Source organism: Tursiops truncatus, chromosome 14 (genome assembly GCF_011762595.2).
Source record: "Tursiops truncatus isolate mTurTru1 chromosome 14, mTurTru1.mat.Y, whole genome shotgun sequence".
Taxonomy (NCBI): domain Eukaryota; kingdom Metazoa; phylum Chordata; class Mammalia; order Artiodactyla; family Delphinidae; genus Tursiops; species Tursiops truncatus.
Window position 1 is genome coordinate 86,565,056 of NC_047047.1, and position 22,871 is coordinate 86,587,926.

At 55.0% G+C, this 22,871-nt stretch overlaps 1 protein-coding gene across 5 annotated transcripts in view; it reads left to right on the top strand.

The window, feature by feature from the left end:
* The window catches only part of EIPR1 (EARP complex and GARP complex interacting protein 1), an 88,580-nt gene that overhangs the window by 38,302 nt on the left and 27,407 nt on the right, over positions 1-22,871 (top strand). For all 5 annotated transcript variants that reach the window (XM_073791627.1, XM_033838060.2, XM_033838059.2 and 2 more), the window contains one exon: positions 14,178-14,334. In XM_073791627.1, the coding sequence (XP_073647728.1) occupies positions 14,178-14,334 (157 nt within the window). The remainder of the gene's footprint in view (positions 1-14,177; positions 14,335-22,871) is intronic.

Below are 22,871 nucleotides of genomic sequence, written 5' to 3' on the forward strand. Positions count from 1 at the left end.
CAGGGTTCCCAGAGGTGGGCCATTATAGATAATTTAAGCTCATAGGCCACAGCCCTTTAATGATCAACTTGTGATGGAAGACAGAGGGTTCTTCCCTGTTACACCGAGCGCCCAGGCTGGGGCGGCGAGGACCCAGGGCCGCCCGCGGGCCTCGCCCGCCTCCTGGGCCCTGCGTCTCCCGCCCCAGTTCCCAGGGCCGCCCGCGGGCCTCGCCCGCCTCCTGGGCCCTGCGTCTCCCGCCCCAGTTCCTGCCGTTGGTTGTGGAGGCGTCGCCTCTGGGTCTTGTCGACCCCCCTCCCCCGACCCCCGTCTGCACGGAGGGAAAGGACACTCTGAGGCTGACGTCCTTTGTTTTAAAACTCAGTCTGGGACATAACCCTCCTAGAGTGCAAGAGTGGCAGAGGAGCGGCAGAGAAGAGAGGCAAAGCAGTGGGCATGCGGAGGCCGGGGGGAGGGCAGCAGAGGGGCTGTCTCCTGTCTCCCCGCCCAGCCAGTCCTGTTCTAGGAGAGAGCAGGTGGGCAGCTAAAACTGCAGAAGCGGAGCAGTGTGTGAGAGTCTTGGGCTTGGAGGGCTGCCTCTAATCAGGGGAGACGGTGGGTGTGGAGGGGCCGGGGGGAAGCCCCGTGATCACAGCAGGGTGGCTGTCCTGTCCACGGGCCGGGACGTGGTGGCCTGGGGGGATGTCCAGCCTGTGCAGAGGGTGGCGCCAAGGTGATGCCGCACTCTGTGAATTTTGGAGAGAGTCCCTCCCCCCAACCCCTCTGCCACTCTCGTCCTGTGAGAGGATGGCCAACTGAAGGCGCTGGACCCTCCTTTGAGAAGCCCCCTCCTCATAGATGTTCCATAAGTGCAGGGCCCTGCGTTGAGTAAGATGTGTCTGTTTTTTTTGTTTTGTTTTGTTTTACGGTACGCGGGCCTCTCACTGCTGCGGCCTATCCCACTGCAGAGCACAGGCTCTGGACGCACAGGCTCAGCGGCCATGGCTCACGGGCCCAGCCACTCTGCGGCATGTGGGATCTTCCCGGACCAGGGCACGAACCCGTGTCCTCTGCATCGGCAGGCGGACTCTCCACCACTGCGACACCAGGGAAGCCCAAGATGTGTCTGATTTTAGAGGTCGGGCTTCCAAGGTGGATGTGTCTCCGCCATCCTGCAGCATCTGACCCTGTCTTCAGTGGAAGCTTTTCTCTGAGATGGTGAAGGGTCGGTCCTGTCCACTGGGATCTGCGCCTTGGGACTCGAGTCAAGTGTCTGCCACCCCGGCACTGGCTGATAGGTCCAGGAGCGACCTTTGAGGAGCCCGAGGGCGGGAGGGGAGGGGAGGCGGGTCCTGTTGCCCAGCGATGACTCCAGTCAACACGTGTTCTTACGAGGACCACAGCAATGGCCTGGCTTTGTAATTGTCTTGTTTTTTATAGTAGTATTCCTGCATCATTAATGACTGTAATTTGCTCGATACTGCCAGTCAGAGAAGCAAAAGAACTTTCCAACACCCTAGCAGACCAATGATGGAAAACCTTTTTTCAGCTGTAGCATCTGGTGTTTCATGGTCATCTGTCTGTTTATTCCATGGTAACTTTTGGAGGAGTTGGGTAACTTTAATGAAAATTTCTGAAACTACTAAAGGGTCCCCAAATCTGCTTCAAATTCAGTGTTTGACTTCCTTTTCTGTTTTGGGATGAGATAGTGGTCTGTAGTTTAGAGGACCTCTGTGTCCCTTAGTTGAAGTAGAAGAGTATTTGGAAAAGAACATCCCTGGTTTCCAGTGAGGGAAGCGGGTCACGCGTGGCCCGCTTCTCCTGCGGACTCCCTTTGCCCCAGCACTGGCCCCTCCCTGTCCAGACTCACCTCCCAAGATCCTCTCTCTAACCCACATTGCAGGTGGTGGGGGGACAGCCCCAGTGCGTTAGAAAGCCTGGGTGGGGTCGCTGCTGGTCTTCTAGGAGCCAGCGAGGTCCTGTCCTTAAACCTCACAGACTGTGTGTCCAGCATTTCACAGGAACCACTCCTGGGGAAAAGGACACTAACAGCCTCAGGAGTGGCCCTGAGGTGCAGCTAATGTCGTGGAGCGTCGAGGCTGGGGCAGGTGGATACAGCCGGCATGAGCAGGAGACGGACTGGAGCTGGTCCCTGCGGGAGGGGCCTTCCTGGTCTTCTTTTCCTCTTAGGAAACCAGAGAACCTGGCTGATGCTGGGCACACAGTGAATGGGTGGGTGGATCGCACGCTGGACGGGCACCAGAGCACATGTCCACCCATCCATCCCTCGGTCCGTGCACCCAGCAAGCGCTGTCGAGCGCGTGCCATGTGCCGGGCAAGTCTCTCGTGTTGGGAGGACAGGCGTTACCTAGACACCCCGCCCACGTGGAGCTTCATTTCGTGGAAGCAGCTCTGTGTCTCTTCAGCAGGCCCAGTGCCTGGTGTCGGCAGCTTTGCTCTGGACTCAGACCTCCGGTCCGTCTGCTCCTCCCTGCTGCCGTGTCCTCGGCCGTGTCCTGGGCTGGCTACCCCTCTCTGGACTTTGGTTTCCTCTCTGCATGTGAGATGGGTGACCCGCCGTGGGGCTGCTGGGCACGCGGACGTGGTGCCTGTGCCCTGCGAGGGGCCCTGGGGGCCGCGAGGCGATGCAGGGCACCCCTGCCCTCCAGAGCACGCTGCCTTTTCTGTGCGCTGACGAACGGGCTTCCCACTCCGTGAGGTGAAAGTACATGACCCCTCAGAGGACACGCCTGGAAGCTTGACAGCCACGGCAGCTCCAGACCTGAGCTCCAGACTCTCACCCGGTGTTCCCACGTTCCCAGGACACCCCTGGCAGGAAGGCCTCCTGGACCACCCTCCTCCTGTGCGCCCATCCTGGGGCTTTTCTGAGGCCCAGCTCTGCCGTGGAGATGAGTGGAAACTGTGTCAGGTGAGGCGTTTTCAGGGTCACACGCAGGTGTGCCTGGTGACAGCAGTCATGACGTGCCCTCGAGGTTCGCCCGGAGCTTCTGGAGGGATGCAGCTGGGGTCCTCGCGAGGCCCATCTGCTCCCATGTGCAGCGGCCGACACTGGCCCTTGGCCGGGAACACTGAGCAGTGGCTGCAACGTCTGTGTGGCCTCTCGACGTGGCTGCTTGGCTTTCTGGCGCCAGGGCTCTGGGTTCAAGGGCGAGAGAGCTGAGAGCGGGTGCACCTCTCGGTCATTTTCAGTGGTGGTATGAAGTGTCTCTTGTATGTAACCAATTCTCCTTTGGTTATATTTTCAATGTTTTTCTCTTATAAACAAAGCTGTATTGAAAATCTGTACATACTCTTTTGTTCTTGTTTGAACTTTCCTTCTGGAAGCAGTGCTGGGTTGCTGGATATTTTTCCACGGCCTTCACAGCTCCTTGGTCCCTCCATGGCTGAATTGCAGGGGCTCCTGCCCTCCAGCCCCGCTGCACCCCCCGCCCCCTTTGCTGCCTCTCTCTCTCTCCTGCCGCCTGTGCTCCGCTGAATGTCCCTGCAGGTTGGCTGGGCCCTGCTCCCGTCTCATCCTGCTGCCGAGGCCGAGGGAAGCCACCACCTGAGTGTCACCTGCAGTACAGGGGACAGAGCTCCCGCCCAGAGGTGACAGGCATCGCTTTTACTCACCACTTGTGGTGGCTCCCCCAGCCATGAAGGATGCTGCAGGGAAGGAACCAGGTTCCCACGTGCAGCACTGACTGCAGATGCCACACGCGGAGGAGCGGGGGAAGGGGAAGCTGGGACACCCAGGAGGAGGAGGGGAGGGGGAGGGGGACGGGGTGGAGGATGCAGTGGAGGATGGCGGGGGGGCAGGCCGGGCAGGAAGGAGCTGTGGCGGATGACCCACGCTCGGGCACGGGGCGGCGAGGCGGAGGGAGAGCGAGGGCTGATGTGGGGGCGTGCAGACCCGTTGCCCGGGACCGTGTCGGCGGACTGGGATCTGTCAGCTCCAGCCGTTTGTTTCCCTGTCGCGTTACCCCTCGTCCAGCAGCTGGGCTGTGGGGTGCCGGTCGGGTGCCAGGAGGGAACGTTATCGGGGGTCCACCGCGTACACACCCGCCACGCGCCCGCTTCCCAGCCCTCCCTTTCAGGAGCTTTCCAGCAAATGAAAATGGCACCGTTAGACCAACTTCAGCCGCCTGCGGGATTTGTAAAGACGTGAGCGCTTGGAGATTGTCCCGTGGAAAGTGCTGTAAATGTGTAAGGTGTTGTTAAGCCTCCCAAGCAGCTTTTGTGTGTGTGTGTGTTTCGTGGAAAGATCCAGAATTTCCAAATAGTGGCCAGTTCATTTAAAAAAGACTGATGATCAGGCAGACGTGTTTTAAATTGAGTCTTTTACTTTTGTGTTTCAGAATCCCCCGCTGCACTTCCTGCATTTTGAGCCATTTTAAGTAGAATAAAGAGAGGAAAGAGGAACATTTACAATAAGAAAAAGGAAAAAGGATTATCCTTCGTTCTCACTGCTAGTCGGCAGGGGTTGTTTCCTAAGAGCGCGTCCCTGAGATGGTTCCTTCTCTCTGCTCCGCACTTTACTGGGCGGGTGAGGGCTGCTGTGCTCAGTAGCCAGGCCACCAGGTCAGCCTGCTTGTTGGTGGGGAGGATCCGGCTTCTGGAGCTGGCTCCGGCCCACCACCCCGAGTGCGGTAATGGGCACCAGCTGGGCTCCCGCGCCTGTGGAGGGGCACACGCTTCAGTGGCCGTTCCCTGGGCAACGGCATCACACAGCCAGCTGGCCCTGTCCCCAGCCCATCAGAGCGCACCCCTGCCGGGAGCCTGCGCCGCAGCCGCGACCCTCCGTAGGCTCTGACGGCAGAGCGTTTGCAGTCGGGGGTCAAGGTTAAACCCAAGGACCCCCTGTGCCGGCAGTTCTTAGGGCGCTGGCCCAGGCACACAGCCACAGCTTTGGGGCGCGCAGTCCCTGGAAGGAGCCGAGTCTGTACAAGTCGAGTTTCCGAGACGGGCAGACTCTGTGGTCTGAAGCTGGCCTGCTGGAGGGAGAGCCGGCGCCCCCTTAGAGGTGGGCAGGGAGAGGCCTCTGCGGGAGCAGCCTGGCCGAGCCGCAGGATCGGTGGTCAGGGAGGGGGGGCAGGGTCGGCGGTCAGGGAGGGGGCGCCTGGCCGACCTGTTCTCTGCCGGGCGCCGGTGTGCGGTCTGTGGGCAGGGGCTGCAGGGCGAGAGGCAGGTGGCCTGGGCGCGTTCCTGTGGTCACTCAGAGGAGGCTGGTGGCGGTGGCCCCAGCGCCGCCCACAGGGCCTGCTACAGAGACTGGGGGAGTCTGGACAGCACTGGGGCCATGGCTGTGAATGTCTCTGGCGGTCTCAGGAGTAATGGGGCGGGTGGTCCCAGCAGAGCCGGGAGGGCAGGGCTGTGCTGGAGCTCTGGGATGAGGGCCGTGAGTGGGAACCTGCGCCTTTGTGCTCACGTGGTTCCGTTCAGGCTGGTGCAGGGGCCACACAGGGGCCTGAGGGAGGAACCAGAAGGCTGGCCTGGGTGTGAGGCCTTCCGGAGCTGGGTGGGCCGCCGGGGCTCTGGGCTCGGGGCTCTGGGCTGGGAGGCTGTGGAAAGGTCATTGCCAGGCGGAGACAGCAGGGCCCCAGGGGGACGAGGGTTCTGGCCCACTCGGGGTCGAACTCTCTGGACACCCTGGCACCGTGCCACTCACGGGACCCCTTGCAGAAGCCTTCCTCCTGCAGTGCCCCCAGACCCCCGACTGGGCAGGCCGACAGGAGGGTGCCCGAGGGGCTGCGTGTTTGTCGCAGAGCGGGCTGTGACCGGCGCCTACGGAGCTGAGATGGGGGCACGGTAGTAACCCTTCCAGCTTCGTGGGCCGTGCGGACCCTTTCTCAGGCTCTTCCTGTCTCCCTTTTTGTCCCTTTTAAAATGCAAACCCATGCTCAGCTCGTGGGCCGTGCAGAAACAGGTGGTGGGCCCGACTGGGCCGGCGGGCATGGCGTGCACACCCCGGAGGAGGTTCCGGTGGGTTCAGGACCCGAGAGCAGGTGCGGCCGTGCCGGAGCTGGGAGCCGTTGTCTCTGCTGGCGATGGGGCCTGGCTGCTGGTGACCCTCCCAAGCTGCCTTGTGAGCAGAAACCCTCCATCGATACCCGAGTCTGGAGCCGAGGCTGCGTTGTCTTGCCTCCGTGACGGCAGCACACCGGACCGTGGCTGCAGTTGGTGTCACCTGCCCGATGAGCTTTGTGACGATCCACTGCCACCGTCCTGGAATCTGCTGCCTCCTCGCAGGTGCCCTGTGGGTTTGGTGTGGACGGGAGCACGCTCAGTGTGCCAGCTCTTTCCCAAGGTCAGGGCCATCTGGGCTCTTGAGGCCCGTGTGCGATGCTGCCTCTGGCTCCTGTTTTGATGGATGGGGACGTCTCACCACTGGCTCCGCTGCCCCTGGGGTGGGTACTGTGTGGGGGTCCTTCCCCCTGCCTTCTCCAGTACACCTTCAGGAGCTGGGCCCGCTGGGCCCGCTGGCCCCGCTGGCCCTTCGCGGGGGGGGCCTTGGCTGCCACCCCGTAGGTCTGACGGCTAGACGGGGGGTGTGCTGAGCCCGGGGGCTCCGTCAGCTCTCACGGGGCCCTCTCCTTGTGGCCCAGCTGTCCTGGAAAGCGCCTGGCTTCTTTGGGGGAAGGCTTTGAGGAAAACGTACAGTGTATTCTCGTGGCAGTGCTATCGGGTCTTTCCCCAGGGGGACCTGGGTTTCCCTAAAAGCGGGGGCCCTGGTCTGTGAACTGTCTCAGGAACCGAGTGAGAGGCTGTGACTCTTCACTGTGGGGACTCAGGGCAGGCTCCACCCAGACCCGAGTCTGCTGGTCACACAGGTCGGGGGCTCTTGAGGACCCGCCCAGATCTCCTCTCTCTTTTCTCCGAGGCCAGAGCCCCCAGGCTAGCGTGCTTCCTTCCTGGGCCCACCCCGTCTGTGGAGCTCACGGCCAGCCCCCCAGCCCATCCTGTCCCTGCGATGCATCTCCGGCACAGGGGCTCCTGCACTAGTGCTGGGGTGAGGCACCTCTCTCTCCTTTGTGCCTCACTGCAGGCTCCTTCCCGCGCCGGGCGGAGTAGTTCACGCAGGACGCTCTTCTCAAGCACCTAGAAGGCTGAGGTGGTTATAGGCGGGCTCACTGGCGGGCAGGCCGAGTTATGCCTGGTCGGGCGGTTGCTTGTTGCTTAGTGGAGCGGATTCTGCCTCATTCACGCTGCTCAGCCTGTGTCAGACCAGAGCCGGCTGAGGTCTCTAAAGATAGCCTGGGATTCTGAGCTGCAGCACCTGTGGCAGCCCCTCCCCCCCAGCTGGGGTCAGACCGTGTTCCCAGCCAGGCACCGCTGGCCCTTTAGCCGAGCCGACCGGCGCGGTCGCTGAGGCTTACAGAGACTCTCATCTCCTCTGAGCCCCCTAAGCCCTGGACTCGACATCCCTGCAGCAGTCCGCACACTGCGTGGGCACACTTGCAGCCTCAAGTACGCCTTTTCCACTCGTTTGCCTGATTATCTTTTTATCTCACTAAGTGCCTTTAGCTCGTGTGTTACCTGTAAAAGATAGACTAGCATCAAATTGGCCTTTAGGGCACGGCTTGTATTTTCCCTTATTTCTGACTCTGGTGCTTATGAACCGTGTGAGCCAGGGGAGGGCAGTTAGGTTCTGGAGGCCTCGGTTTCCTCATCTGTAGGATGCAGAGGCACGGTGCGGAGTTCCCTTCCCTCGGATGTCCTGTGGTCTGAATCTGCTGTGTGAAGGCTGGGCTCATTTGGCGGCAGGCCCTGCCCTCTGGGGGCTTCTGGGCACTGGAGCAGTAGTTCGGGCAGTTACATTGCAGGTCCTAACTTCAGGATAGCTTTGAAAACAGAGATAAAAGAAGAATGCCTCAGTGGTTATTACAGCATTTTCCTTCTAAAGATAGGGTTTTCCTTCTTAAAACCACCTTAGTTTCTTTGATAGCTGGTGGATGTGTGCTGAATGCTGTTGAGATTCATATAGATATGGAAATCCTTAGAGTTTCAGAGCCAATTTGCATGTCTCGATGGGTATACCTCCAGCGTTTCTCATTTAGTACTGTTTACCTTCCATTTCATCTGCCTCTGAGCATTTGGAGAGTTTCTGATAGTGCCTACCGTATTCCTAAGACCAAAAGCACACACTCCGGTGCAGTGTGTTTTGCAGGTTTGCCCATTTCTAGGGTAGGTGACGTTGGCAGGCACCTCCCATGGGCACCGAACTCGGTAACTTTCTGGTCTTCCTCAGGATAACTTCTAGCGTGTACATTTCCCAGTGAGGGGCTTCGGACTCACCTTGTACCTTGCACTGATTGAATTCCTACTTTCTGCCAGGCGCTTGGGTCCCGATTCAGAACCGCCAGCCTCCGCCCGGTGTCTGGAGCAGATCCTCCACACTTCTCATCCGTCCTCAAGGCCCTTCCTGGTCTGGTCCTCAGAGGGCTTCAAACCTCATTTCTCCCAGCTTTAATTCACCTTTACCGTATCCTAAGTAGAACCATTGGCCATTCTCCATCCTCCGAGGTCCCTGGGCCCTTAATCCTGCTTCAGGACGCCTCTGTGTCCATTTCCACGTGCCCAAACCCTCCTTGGGGCTGAGGTCAAGTAGCTCCTGTTTCCAGCACCCTTTCCTTTGATCCTCCCCGCTCAGGGAAGGCGTCTCCTTCCTTTAGCACCTCACCTGGATCTCTCAAAGCACTTGCCGATCTTGACCTTGTATTACTTAACCGTTTGATCGTGTTTTGCATCCTCGTGGGCAGCGTCTGTGTCGGACTCGGCTCTGTGCCTCCGAGTCTTCCAGTCCTTCTCTTCTGGGCTTCGGACCGGTTGGCCTCTGGGCTCGGGTGCACACAGAGAGGAGGGGCAGGGCGGCTCTCGCAGCTCTGTGTGTTGCCCCCCCCGCCCCGCTGTCGTTTTCCCAGTCGCCCTGAGTGCAGCTGCTTTGTAGCCACTGCCCATAGTGGGCTATGCCTGCCCAAGCCCACCCTTTTGTAAACCCGCTCAGGCTCTTTCTCCCCCTGCAGCCAATTGGCCATCGGCACAGGCGGGCGCTGGTGGGGGATGTGTGTTCTGTGGCCTGTGCCCTCTGGACCTGCCTGGCTCTGTGCCCTGGTGGGTACAACTAAGCTCTTTCAGGAGTGATGCTCTGTCAGTTGGTGCCCTGCGGTCCATCCATCAGGGCTCAGAAACATGGTCGGAGCAGTTTTTCAAAAGGCATGTGACTCGCTGGAAGCCTGGGGTCCCTCCGTGAAGCCGATGCTCTACCGTTTCTGCCACCATCTTCCACACCAGCAGGTCCCCCAAACGTGCATCCCAGCCCAACCTTGCTGAGAGCCCTCTGGCCCTTACCCCGCGTCCCCTTGTGGCTGGGCGGGCCCAGCGTTCCCAGGCGTAGTGGGTGGAGCGAGCAGGGCACCAGCGCAGCTCTGGAGAAACACACCCAGGTTCCTCCTCACAGAGGCGCAGGCGCTTCCCAGGCCTCTTTGTTCTCTGGGGCAGGAGAGAACGTTCGGGGGCAGTGTCCACAGGTCCTGTCCCTGAGGCCGAGGGAAGCTGTGAGCAGGTAGGGCTCCCCTGGCGCTGGGCTGATGGCCATCTGCGCTTGCCCGCCAGGGCCCACGGGCTTTCTGCAGAGGCCAGAGAGCGGATTAAACAGGGCCCTGGCGCTCCACGCCCTGGTCCTTAAAGTCGGCGCATGTCTCTGCCGCCCTTTGATGGGGTGGGAGGGCACTTTCTGAGGCTTCCACCCCCTGACCGCACAGGCCTCAGGACAGTGGGTGTTCTACCCACTGCCATGTCAGGCCCATGGAAATGACATATGTCCGGGTGGGTCTTCAGGCCCATTGGGTCTGCTGTGACCTGTCTTTGTCCATTTATTGCCTGGCCCCCAAATGTCCCCAGTCTAACAGGGGGACATGGGACGCTTTGGGTTCAGTGGACCTTGAACTGCCAGGGTGTGGCCCTGTGCCCGGCGTGTGATCACCAAGTAAGCAGCACGAGGTCCCTGGGTGAAGACTTGGGGAATCGTCTCAGTACACACCTGCCCTGGTGCTGCGGGGTTCTGACTGCTGGGCATCCGGCCTTATTTCTGACAGGGGGTCCCGTGTCTGAAACTGGCTCAGACCAGGCCTGGGTCAAGGAGCACGACTTTCAGTGGGGTTATGCCCCTCAGCCTCCTGTTCGCTCACTCTTGTTTCCTTCTACAGTTGTGTGGACTCCTGCCTGTGTGTGCGGGCAGCGAGGGCTGGGTCGGAGGGCCATCTGTTTCGCTCCTTGCAGCACCGTCTCCTGTTGTCTATCGGCCAGTTGGCCTTCCTTGGCTGGTAACCTGGCCTGTCGGTCATTAGGCTAATTGCTGGCCCCTGGCTTCTGGCAGTTACATACATACCATCACCAGGCCACTGTTGCTTTGGGGCCAGGTTTAACTGCTGGAATCAGAGAGTGGCCACAAAGCCCGTTACCAACAGGCCATGCGTCGTGACAGCCTCTCCTGAGAGTGGAATTGCTGGTCACCTGGTATGTGGGTGTCCAACCGCCAAAGTGTTTGAACTATTTTACGCTCTTTCCAACAGTCCTCTGAGGGATCTGGTTGCTCCACATCTTTGCCAATACTTGGTGGTGGTGATCATTTTTACATTAAATTTTAGCTGTTCTGGCAGGTATGTAGTGTATCTCATTTTGGTTTTGTTTTGCATTTCTCCAGTTACTGTTGATGTTGAGCATCTTTTCTGGTGCTTGTTGACCGTTCATATGTTTTCTTTTGTGAAATGTCTGATTCAATCTTCTGCCCACTTTTAAAAACTGGGTTGTCTTATCATTAAGTTGTAGGAGTTCTTTATATATTCTGGATACAAGCCCTTTATCTGGATACAGACATATGTATTCTGAATATTTTCTCCAAGTTTTGCTTCATTTTTAAAGCAGTGTCTTTCCAAGAGCAGCAGTTTTTAATTTTGATGAAGTCCAATGTCTTTTGGTGAATAGAAGTTCTTAATTATAAAGTAGTCTGTTATCGGTCTTTTCCTTTGTGATTAGTGGTTTTTCTGCCCTGATTAAGAAATCTTTGCTTATTGAAGAGTTATGAGGATATTCTACTATATCGTCTAGAAAAGATCTGTATGATTTTGTCTTTCTCATTTTGAACTTCAGTCTGTCTGGAGGTAGTTTTTGGGTGTGTTGTGAGGTAGAATGCAGCTCGTTTTTTTCATGTGGATATATTGATAGAATTGATCCAGCATCGTTTATTGAAAAGACCATCCTTTGTCCACTCCAGTAAATGGCATTTGGTTGTAAATCAGGTGACCATCTGTGTAAGGTCTCTTTCTGGATTCCATTTTCTTTCTCTGGGCTATTGATCTATCTGTGTATCAGCAGTAAATTAATATCAGGTTGTAAACCATCCAGTTTTTTTCTTCTGCATGACTGTCTTGGCCATCTGGGCGGTTCACGTTTCCATGTAAGTTTTAGGACTTCAGAATCAGGTTGTTGATTTCTACCAAAAAAAGGAAAAAAAAAAGCCATCTAGAACTTTGGGGTTCAGGGGCTCTGTACAGTGGTGAAGCGTCCCATCCGTGAACATGGTATGCCCCTCCATTTACTGAGGCCATCTAGAGCTTTGGGGTTCAGGGGCTCTGTACAGTGGTGAAGCTTCCCATCCGTGAACATGGTATGCCCCTCCGTTTACTGAGGCCTTTGCCTTCTCTCAGCAGTAGTCTTCATTTGGCACCTCTTTAGTTTGAGATATTATTGGATATTTCATTTTTTAATTCTATTGTTAATAGTTTTTCAAATTTTGTCTTTAAAATTTTTGTTGTTAATCTATAGATACCAATCGAATTTTATATGTCACCCTTGTGTCTAGCAACTTTGCTAAATTCCCTGTTTTATTTCTAATGTCTATAAGTGTAAATTCTCTTAAGTTTTCTATACATATAATCATTAGCAAGTAACAGTATTTTTATTTTTTTAATAGTGTTTATTTATTTATTTTTGCTTGTTGACAGTTTGCTTTATTTATTTATTTATGGCTGTGTTGGGTCTTCGTTTCTGTGCGAGGGCTTTCTCCAGTTGTGGCAAGCGGGGGCCACTCCTCATCGCGGTGCACGGGCCTCTCACTATCGCGGCCTCTCTTGTTGTGGAGCACAGGCTCCAGACGCGCAGGCTCAGTAATTGTGGCTCACGGGCCCAGTTGCTCTGCGGCATGTGGGATCTTCCCAGACCAGGGCTCGAACCTGTGTCCCCTGCATTGGCAGGCGGATTCTCAACCACTGCGCCACCAGGGAAGCCCCAGTATTTTTATTCTTTTCATGTTCTCATATCTTTATTTTTTTTCTTGCCATACCGAAGTAGTTGGGACCTCTGGTGTAACGTTAGCTACAGGTGGTAGCACAAAGCATTCTCGTCTCATTCCTCTTCTCAAGAGGAAAGTATTTAACTGTTCACCCCCCGGCAGTTATGTTTGCTGGGTGAGCAGGCAGCTACAGGAGGAGTTACTTTCCTGACACATGCACAGAATTCTCAGAAGAAGGAGCCGTTCAGTGGGAAATCCGCCACTAGTTGCTCCTCCCGCGCACTAGTTTCCCGCACACTAGTTGCTTCCCGCACACTAGTTGCTTCCTGCACAGTAGCTATTTTTGCTGTGTCATCTTCTGTCATGTTGTGCACTGCAGCCACAGTTCAGTTCTCATGTTATCAGTCCCATCACTTTTCAGATTAGAAATTTCTTTTTCTGTCATTTAGGGAGATTAGTATAATCTGTGCCTCTGCTGGGTGAATGTTTCGGGCATTTGCTTAATTCTTTTCAGCTTATTAAAGTTGCCAACTCTCTCTTTAGTTAGTTCTCCTGTTTCAGGAGTTCCACTGCCAATCCCATGGGCTCTACAGCAAGACTGTGGAACTGAAAATCTCAGCAAAAAAATCAATTTCTCTTGTAGGCAGAAGCTGTCGTGAACTACTTTTTCATGGTTAAAGGTGGATGTGTTAACATTAAATTTATATGTAATATACATGATTCTTTTTCCTTTAAGCTGCAATTCCATACTCTCTCAGACCCAATGAAGTATGTGGACTGAGCACTGAGATTGGGATCAGAAAGCCTTGGTTGAAACCCTGATCCTTCTACTGACGATTTGATCATGGGTAATAATGGTATTATGATAATAGTACCTGGGGAGCCAGGCATTTTGCCCGTTGTCTTCACTGCTGTATTTCTTGCTTCATTAGTTGGTGTTTAGATTGGAGGACCATGTATCTAATAAGAAGTGGGACGTTTTTAAATGTACTCTAAGGTCCTTTGTTTTCTTATTTCTTGGGGTATTCTTTCTTTTTCTACAATTCTTTCATATTCTTCACATGTTACCAATTGACGATTTAATGCTGAAGCCTGTTCATTGTTTTATTATCATTTATTAAAGACCATTTTTTAAAGGGGAAGGTGTTTATCACATATGCCATTTAGAACTAAATGGAAAGCAAATTTTGAAAGGGTTTACATTTAGGAATTTATGATTCGGTTTTTAACCACATAATGTTAAATCTGTTTCTTTTTGTTTTGTCTTTTCGTCTTATTTTGTGTCTTACTGAAAAATTGTTTTTTTTAAAAAAAAGAAAAGTTGTTTAGAGGGCAGAGACCTAGAGCCAGACAGGTTCCTGAAAAGAGGTGACCCGCGTGTCTTGTCTGTGCTCAGTGCCCCTGTCCACTAAGTGGCTGTGCGTCACCATCGGGCGCCGGACTGCTCTCCACCAGGGCTTAGCCTGTGGCATCCGGCCCGCACTCATCCCCTCAGTGGACGGGGGCCTGCGCCACCACTGACACCATTTAGCACGTACGTGTGAATGCAGTGTGTGCAGGGCTCTCAGCCCCTGTGCAAGGTGCTCTCAGAGCTTTCAGGGAAAATCCATTTAATGCCTCTCTTAGACCCCAGCTGCACCCGTGGTGATTATGTCTTTAGCTGCGCCCCACCTTCATTTCACTCCCTTTTTTGAAGAGCTGTTGAGGAAGAACAGGAGGAAATCGATTTTGAGGAAATTAAATTTTCTTCTAAAGCAGGATGATGTGTTGGAACAGGGCAGGGGAGCAGGGTCTGGAGCCGCCCGCCTGGTCGGCGTTTCGAGGGCAGGGGTGCGGGCCCGGGGCTGCGTGTGTGGGCGCCGTCCGCAGGGCAGGCGGCCACGCTCTGCTCACGTCCCTTGTCCCTCAGCTGCAGATGGCAAAGTCGTGACGTGCGCCGCGGTGTGGAGGATGCCAGCGGAGCTGGAGCCCGGCGGCCACGAGTCCCCGGAGGATGCAGCGAGCCCTGCACACGCCCTGGAGTTGCTCTGTCACCTGGGCCCTGCGGCCCACGGCAGCACTGCCTGGTAGGTTCCGCCCCTGCGTGCCCAGGCAGGCTTGGAGGCAGGCCCCCACCACAGAGGCCTCTCTGCATAAATTGCTTGCTTCCGCTCTCTCTTTAGTGCCAGTTGTTTCCCAGATGAGAGAAATCTACGGACACCCTGCTGCACACGTACTGAGAAAAGCTGCGTCCAGATCCTTTTCTTCTAAAGTCAGTCTTGCTGGGTACCTGCCGGGAGGATGGCAGTCAGGTGCCGTCCAGCACTTAAGCACCGCATTGCTTTTAACCTCATAGATACACCTTCACTCAGCAATCCTGTGCATAAATTAACTTATTTGTTACCTTGGGTTGAAGGCTTATGATGTCTTCTGTGGACCAAGTGTGGACGCCCCGTGTGCAGGTCGTGCTGTGCCCACAGCCCTCTGAGGCTTCATCCTGCATTTATTTCCCCAAGTGTCCTGTGCAGTCTCAGGACGGAGGGACGCCACCAGCATCCCTCGGGGCTCCCAGGCCCCTGGCTGCCCGCGTGCTGCGATGGCCGGATTGCTGTGCCCCCTGCAGTAACGCACAGATACTCCTCACGACGCTCATGGCTCACGTGTTGAGTTGCCGAAGCCTTGGCAAACTCAGGGGGCCGTGCTTTCTAGAAGGGGCCGTGGGAACGTACCCTTGTTATGGGTGTTGACGGTTACAACAGTAATTGTTTTGCTTAATACGGTCACACTCCCACGTGTGCGTACGTGTGCGTGCGTGTGCTTGTGCGTGCGTGTGCGTGTGTGTGCAGGTACATGAGAAAGAGCCTCCGTGTAGTCACTTCTTAGTCACCCCTACCGATTAAACAAATTTAATCCAGCAGGTATTTATTAAGCACCTGCTGCACACGCCTGCCAGGCTCCAGGGGCCCAGGGTGACGGGTCAGGGGACCTGGCCTCAAGGAGTCACGATCTCTCGGGGAGGCGGTGGTGTAAACATCTAACCGAGACCCAGGGCAGGTGGGGACCACGCTGGAGTCGTTCTGAACTGTGTGCCTGGGCCCCCCGAGGAAAGAGTCCCTAATTTTTACTAGAGGAATTGATGACGGAGTCTCTGAGGAGGTGACGTTTGGAGCTGGGGCTTATACTGGTCCCCACGGTCAGCTGCGTGTGGAGGAGGGGAGGGCGGGGGGAGCAGAGCTGGGGGCCTGCGTGGCCAGGGCCCTGGGGGGCCTCCGTCTGTCGGTCTGTGTGTGGAGGTGGTTAGCAGGTGCCAGGTCGGGCTTGTTGCTTTTTCCCAGGAGGTCGGCCATCTGCACAGAAGGGGTTGTCCTGCCCCCTTGTTTGCCCCCTGCGCTGCAAGCCACACAGCTGTTCGGAGCCCACGTCTCAGGTGGCAGCCCTGCTTCCCCAGCAAACATTTGCACGTGTGTGTGTGAGTGCGCGAGTGTGTGCCCATATGTATGTGCATGTGGCATGCACGTGTGTCTGTTCCAGGAGCTACCCTGGCACTGGGGAATGGGTGAGTGAGACAGTGCAGACCCGCAGTCATTTCGGGCGAAGCCGGCATATACAGGCGGCGTACGTGCCTTTGGCGAGTGCAGAGAGGGGTGAGCGCCGGGAAGGGACCTGCCCCTGTGGACGAGGGGATGAGGGAACGAGGGGCTAAGGGAGGGGCCGTCGTCCGCTCCCCGCTCCCCACCTGGACCCAAATGCTCCATCAGAGCTGCTGTCGTGGGGGAGCAGGCCGTGCCCGCCCATGGGCATCATTGGGAGGTGGATGTAGCGCGCCTGCACTCTCACCTGTGAAGGGAGCATGCTAGGAGATGAGTGTCGGTGTTTAGACCCGTCCTCCTCGGAGTCTCCTCGGAATGCCGTTACTCCCGATCTGCTGCTCTTGTTCAAAGTGCTTGAAGTCTTTTTTGTCATCCATTGCATCGCTCTGTGTCTTTGACCTTTTCACCTGTGGCTGCAGGTGCGGTTGTAGCAACAGCTCAGAGAGACCCTGCGTGGCCGCCCGTCTCCCCCAGCAGGGACCATGCACCACTGCCATCGAGGCAGCCCACAGCCCCACGCAGGTTCATGTGTTCCGCACCCCCGCCTGTGTGTGTGCTGAGTTCCCTGCATGTCATCACGCGTGTCAGTCTGTGTAGTCACCACCACGGTTGGGGCACAGAACCAGGATCTCTCGGGCCGCCTTGTTGCGGCCACCGCCGCCCCCCCCACGCCCCGCCCTTCATCCCTGGCCACTGCGAGCCCGCGCCACCCGGTGCGCCGTCACCGGGAGAGCATTCTGCACGTGGAGTCACGTCATGTGCATCTGATGGCGGCTTTTGCTCATCGTGCCTCCTTCCTTCTTACTCTGAGTAGGACTCCGGGTGGGGTGGACACAGTTCGTGTAAGTGTTCCCCTGTGGAGCATCTGGGTCCCCGGCTTCGGGCTGTTGTGTGTAGAGAGCCTCTGAACAGTACCCTGCGCACCTGGGTCTCCACTCTCCTGGCCAGGTACCTGGGGGCAGCCGCTGGGCCGTGCGGCGCAGTGTTTAGTTTGGTGGAAACGACTGCGCTCTGCTCCAGAGGGGTCGTGCCAGCCGTGTGTGCGGGTCCAGTCTCGGCATCCTCCTCAGCATGTGGGGTTGTCGTGCACGTTCTCTTAAGTATCCTCGGTGGTGTCAAAGTTTCATTATTAGGTAGGGAATATGAGTTTTGGAAATTTAAGTCTGGTGGATCTGTGGAGGTGAAGGACACTGTGGTCAGACATGAGGCAGTCGGTGTTCTGTGTTCACTTGCTTGCTTTCCTTTTGGCTTGTTATTTGTGCTGAGAGCAGTTCCAGGAGAGGGGCTCCCAGATGCTCTGACCATCGGCTACTGCTGGCCAGAAGGGAGTGTCCAGGAACGCCACACAGTCCCAGTGCCCTGGAGTCGTGGCTGCGCTGACAGGCAGAGGCGTGGGGCTCCTGTCCTCAGGGCCCCTCAGCCTCTCCTGTTCTGGAGCGGTGGGGCATGGGGTAGACGGCTCCCACGTCTGCATCGCCGCAAGCAGGGTCAGCTAGTGCACGGTGGGTCTCTTGTGCTCACCTTCCCCGAGGTGGCCGTAGGGTCACTGGAAAGTCACCTGTTTCTGTAGATCAGGTCTCCATTCCTGAAAAGGAGGTGAGACATTTCTCGTTGTGCTGATGGCAGGGTCTCTGGAATGTGGTACTTTGCGTGGCTGTAAATAAGGCAGTGAAGGGGCTGGTGTAACGTACCCGCCAGACCCTTCCAGGCCTGACTCCCCGGTTTCGCCCTGTGGGGACACAGGTCCCGACTTGACCCAGAGGGGCCGCCCCGTGACCTGCAGCACTCAGCTCCTCTGGGCTGAGTGTCCCCTCCTCAGAGAGGCCCTTCCTAACCATTTTCTCCGAAATGATCACTGCTCCAGCCCCACTCACGCCTTTCTGTCATTTTACCCAGTCCTATCTCGTCATAGCAGTCACCACCTCCTGACCCTCCTCTCTGCGCGTACTCCTGCGTCTTTCTCTGTAGCCTGAGCTTCCTCTGGGCAGGGGCCTGTCAGGATGCAGGCTGCGTCCTGTAGCCTGCATCAGCACCAAGGACAGTGCCTGGCACACGGAGCGCTCCGCCGGGTGCTGAGTGCAAAAGGGAGCGAATTGGGGCCGCAGAAACGATGCCGAGTCGTGACTGTGACCCTGTAAAGTGGGGACCGCTGTAGGTAAGTTAACTGTAGGCCAGAGAGAGGAGGAGATTGCGTCCAGGGTCCCTCGCTCCTCGGGGGAGTGACTGGGCCTCCCAGCTGGGCAGTCTGGCTGCAGGAGCGCACCTGCGGAACGCGGATTGGGAACCGCCTGTGGCCGTCATTCTGTGGTTTGTAAGTGGTGTCAGGCGCTGGGAGTATAGATGCATCTTCATCAGAATAAGTTTGGGGGGTGTTCACGCATATTCCTGCTGGTCCTTTCTGGATGATCAGTGTAAACGAATTCTGCTCTCGAGGGGACCCCCTCATTTTGCCGATACTAGAGTCATCATCTTTTCTGGCATGCTTCTCCTCTCCCTCCTGGTTCGCTCCTGCAGTCAGCGTGGTGATTGTGGAAGAAACGGTGGGCCTGGCGTCCGTGGCCCTGGGCTCTGCCTGCAGATCTGTAGCTAATTCACGGCATCCCTTTGGCGAGTAGGTCAGTTTGGGCCTCATTCCCTCGTGTGTAGAATGGGTTGAATTCAGGAGTCTCTGATGTTCTTGCCAGCTCTAAATTCACTGGATGCAGTGAGCTCTCTTTCACACCTGCTCAGTGCCGCGTGCCTTTCCCTGAATCTAGTCATAACTCATGACCCTCTTTCCACTCTGCCTGTCACACTGAGGTGAGGGGCACTGTCTGCTCTGCTGCTCAACAGACACACGGCCGTGACCACGCCTCTCACGTGAGGTCCTCCTGGGTGAAGTCAGTGCAGCTGGTGGCGGGCTGCCTGCAGGGCTTGGACTGAGCCATGAGGATGCTTTTACCGAACTGTGGCCTTTTCACCACTTTCAGGGCATCTCATCCCGTCATACTCCAGGTTATGTATATTAGCTGCCTTAAATCCTTTTGGAAGGATATGGGATGTAGATAAGTAAAATTAATAAAATTTTACCTTGTTATGTTAAAGACACTGAGGTGAGAGTTCGTCCTAGTGTCACACGTGTAGTTGACACTCTTTCCCTTTTCGGGGGTAGGTGAGGAAGGGCTGCTGACAGCTCCCCCTTTGTGTGCTGTGTGCTCGTTCTTCTCTGGAGTTAGGGGTCTCCCAGGGTCAGTGCTGACACTGACGGGGGGTGCGTTTTATCAGCATGTGCGGTGTCTACATGGGCACTGAGCTGGGCACGTGGGGGGCTGCAGACCCACCGAACTCTCTAGGGCCTCCTGGCATTACACTCCTGTCTCCTGTGTACACCGGCGTCTTTTGGAGCCCCGATGAAGGCGAGGTGTTTGGGGACGTGGCAGGTAAGAGCAGGAAGGAGGTGACAGTTCTCTGGCTCTGGCTCCCTATGAGGTAGGGGCTGTGTCACCGTCGAGATTGGCCCAAGGGCTGATTAGCCACCACGGGGTGATTTTGTGGCTCTCCGTCTCCTTCTGACGGTGAAGAGGCTCCAGCTGCTGAGGAGTTACGCGCCTTGGTTGTGGGTTAGTGCGTCCTGCTGGAGAGTGGAAGCAAAGTCAAGATAATGGAAACACGCACCATTTCCCAAGTGGTGCGTCAGGAGCAGTCATACAGATTGCAGTGTTCCACGGACGGTGAGAGTCTCCTTAAGGGAGAACCCACTAAAATCGGAAACCAGCAGCTTTGGGGGATGGAAGCGAAATTAGTGGCGGTCAGCGGCAGCCCCTGCTCACACACCCTGCCCCCCCAGATTGTGGAGGGGCCGCGACGGGCTGGGTTAGCCTCACTACGGGGGACGTGCCGGGTCTTTCTCTGATGTACTTGCAGATGCCCGTGACACTTGCACAGTGACCGCTGACCTCTGCTTTCTGGGGAGAAGATACCTCTGCAGTGCAGATGGAGGTAAATATCACACTGGAATGCCAGGCCGGCTGAGAGGGTCAGGAATTCCTGGGAAGCGGGTGTGCATGTTACTGTTCTTATTAGAAGAAGGAAAAAGGGCCGTAAGCTTTGGTGTTGAGCTTAGAGAGGAAAGAGAAGAAAAGAAACTTGTGCAGGTCTCCAAATACTTGAGGTGGTTTGGCCAGAAGAAAGGATTTGGCCTCCTCTCTGATTTTGTGTTTCTTCTTTTCACTTCAGTGTATAGAACAGTGTAAGTTGACTTGGGTGAATGTTACAAAGAGTAAATTCAAAGTTATCCTTAATATCTTTTCAAAGTTGTCTCTGAGGATACATAAAAAAAGATGTTTGAAATTTTCAGAGATCCTACGGTATGATTCTGCTGCCAGTGATGGTGGAAACGTCTCTGTGATTATGACAGTGTCATCACAGAAGAGTTATCAGATTTTTATAAGGTCCAGGTTTGTGCTTTCTGGTTTCGTCCAACCTAGATGTACTTAGGTGTAAGGTTTTTAAACTGGAGCCCTGAAGTTGCTTCCCTGGTTACTGGCTCACCGCTAAAGTGGTCCGCTAGCTTTAAGAGAAGCCTGGAATGAGGCCTCGCATCCCTTATGTTGTGGGAAAAGAACAGTCTGTGGTTTTACAGGACAATATAAAGATGTCTTCCTCTTTCACTTCGGCTAAAGTCTCATTTGTCAAATGGGGATGGTCGTCAGAGCCACCCTGGCGCCTTGTGAGCGTCATTGAAGCTAAGTATTAGGAAGCGGGTGATGAGGAAAAAATAGTAAAATGCACTGTACAGATACAGCTTATCTAGGAAGAGTCAGAATACGAAAATCTGAACGTACGGTGCAGAGTATACATAATTATTTATATTACAGGAGAAACTCATATTCTTTCTGAGATCGTAGTTCAAGTTTCCATTAAATACTAGGGTTCAAAGTGTGTTTCAGTTGGTTCTCTCATGAACCCAAAGGGGCTTTCCCAGAACATGCTGGGCAGACATATACCATTGTATCCAGTGGGATAGTTTAGGAGAATGTATTTTTTGAAGTTCTGTTTGTGATTATTTAAACTTGAGGTTTAAATAATTAAAAACTGTAAACCCGAAGGACCACTAACTCTGCCTGGAGAATTTTAAACTGTAGTCGATTTTTCTTCTGCTGTTTGAGAAACGGGGTGTGGGAGGAGGGGGAGAGCGGGGACAGCCAGGGCTGCTGCTTGGGGTTCGGGAGGTGTTTCACGTCAAAATGTGTCATGGCTCCGAGCCAACCCTGAACTTGCTGGTGAGACCCAGGAGCAGAAGGCTGGAGCTTCCTGGACGTGCCGCCAAGCCACACGGCGCCCACCCTGCCCTGCACTTGCCCTCTTCTCCCTGCCTTGGGTGGAGTCTGCAGTGAGCGGCCGCAGTGGGCCTGTGTGAACTTGGACTTCAGGGCTGGTACGAGTCAGCCGTTCCAGGGTTGAGGGCCCTGCACTGCCCCCTGGCTCTGCCCCTCAGCCCTCTTTGGGGCAGAAGGACAGGACAGGAGCCTCGCCCCAGGAGGGCCAGTGCAGCTGTGTGCATCCGCCCTGCGTTGTGACAGGCTCTGGGCCTCGGACGTGTCCCGCCCAGGGAGGCTTCTGAGGAGTGCAGGTCTTTTTGCCCACACACTGTCCGTGGCTGGATTCTTAGTGGGAGGGCGTGTTTCTGTTGAGCCATGCACATGGCTGATGTAAGTGTGTGTGTGCAGGTGAGCAGTGTCAGAAGAAACACAGACTTTGGACAACTAAGTCACCCAGTGCCCAAAGTTCCACAGTCGTGTGTTGTCAGAAAGGGGTACCCGGCAGTGCATAAGCATGATTCTTTCACTACAAGTATCCGTGTGTCTCGGCCACAGGAAACCTTGCATCCACGGACTCAATCACAGCGGGCTTCCTGGCTTAATGGTGTAACTCTTAAAGTGACCTTTTTTTTTAATCCTTGTAGCATTTATGAAAAGCTATCTTGTGTTCTGCTGTGATTTTTTTGACTTTTGAGCAGGAAGAAATTAACCAGATTGCCACATCTGTGTATTTTAAGAGAGAGATGTACAAACCGGGGAAATGATGTTTTACATTCTTTTTGTAAAGGGTTTTCAAAATTTGGTAACCACTGATAGAATCACCAATGACTTAATAGATTCGCTTCTGCCTTGGGGTTTTCCCTTTTTCAGTAAAGTAGTGACTGTGGGTTTCGGAATGCCCCGGGAACTAGCGGTCTTGGCCCAGCCCCTCGTGTGCTGGCTCTTTGGTTTCCGCAGCACATGCAGCCGTCTCCTGCCTGTCGTGTCGGGGTGGTTTCTGTCCTCCTGGCAGTTATGCTGCCCTGACGGCCCCACTTCCCACCCGAAGAGGCTGCAGGGAATAGGTGGGATATGTCAGTTACGTGAATTAAAATTAATTTTATATTGAGGTTGTTTTCAGAGTTTCTCAGTGTCCTTTGAGTGTCCTCACCCCAGGTGCCAAAATCCAGAGTGTGAATCATTCATTGTGGAGTCACTTACCTGAAGAAGAGAAGTGTGTGTTTTGTTTGATCAGCATGAAACCTGCCAGATGAGAACCATTGTTCCTGCCATTAGGTCCTTGTTAACTGCCTCAGAGAAGTTTAGATTTGTTTTTAATTTGGGTTTATTTGCAGAAATGGCCCATTTCTTGTGTTTTTCTCTCAGTGATTACGAAGGGATATAGAGTACGTATATTAGGTGTATGCTACTTTGTTCAGGACTTGTTAATATAATTTTATGTCCACTCACATTCACGGGTAGAGTGTGATGAAGCAGAAACGTGGATGATTTTTATGAACAAAGAAATAAACTTAGTTTGGAGTAGCAAGTATGGCAGAAATTCTGGGTTATTTTCTTATGTTTCTAGCACTAGTTTCATGGCGATGAGCCGTGACGCAGTAGAATTTCCTTTTTGTTTTTGCACTTTGCATGCTCCACTGTTCCAAGCACTCGTGGTCGTAGGGGTTGCTCCCTGTAAACTCGCCACACTTACTTTCGGACGTGTCGCCCTGGGTAGACAATAAATAGCAGCTT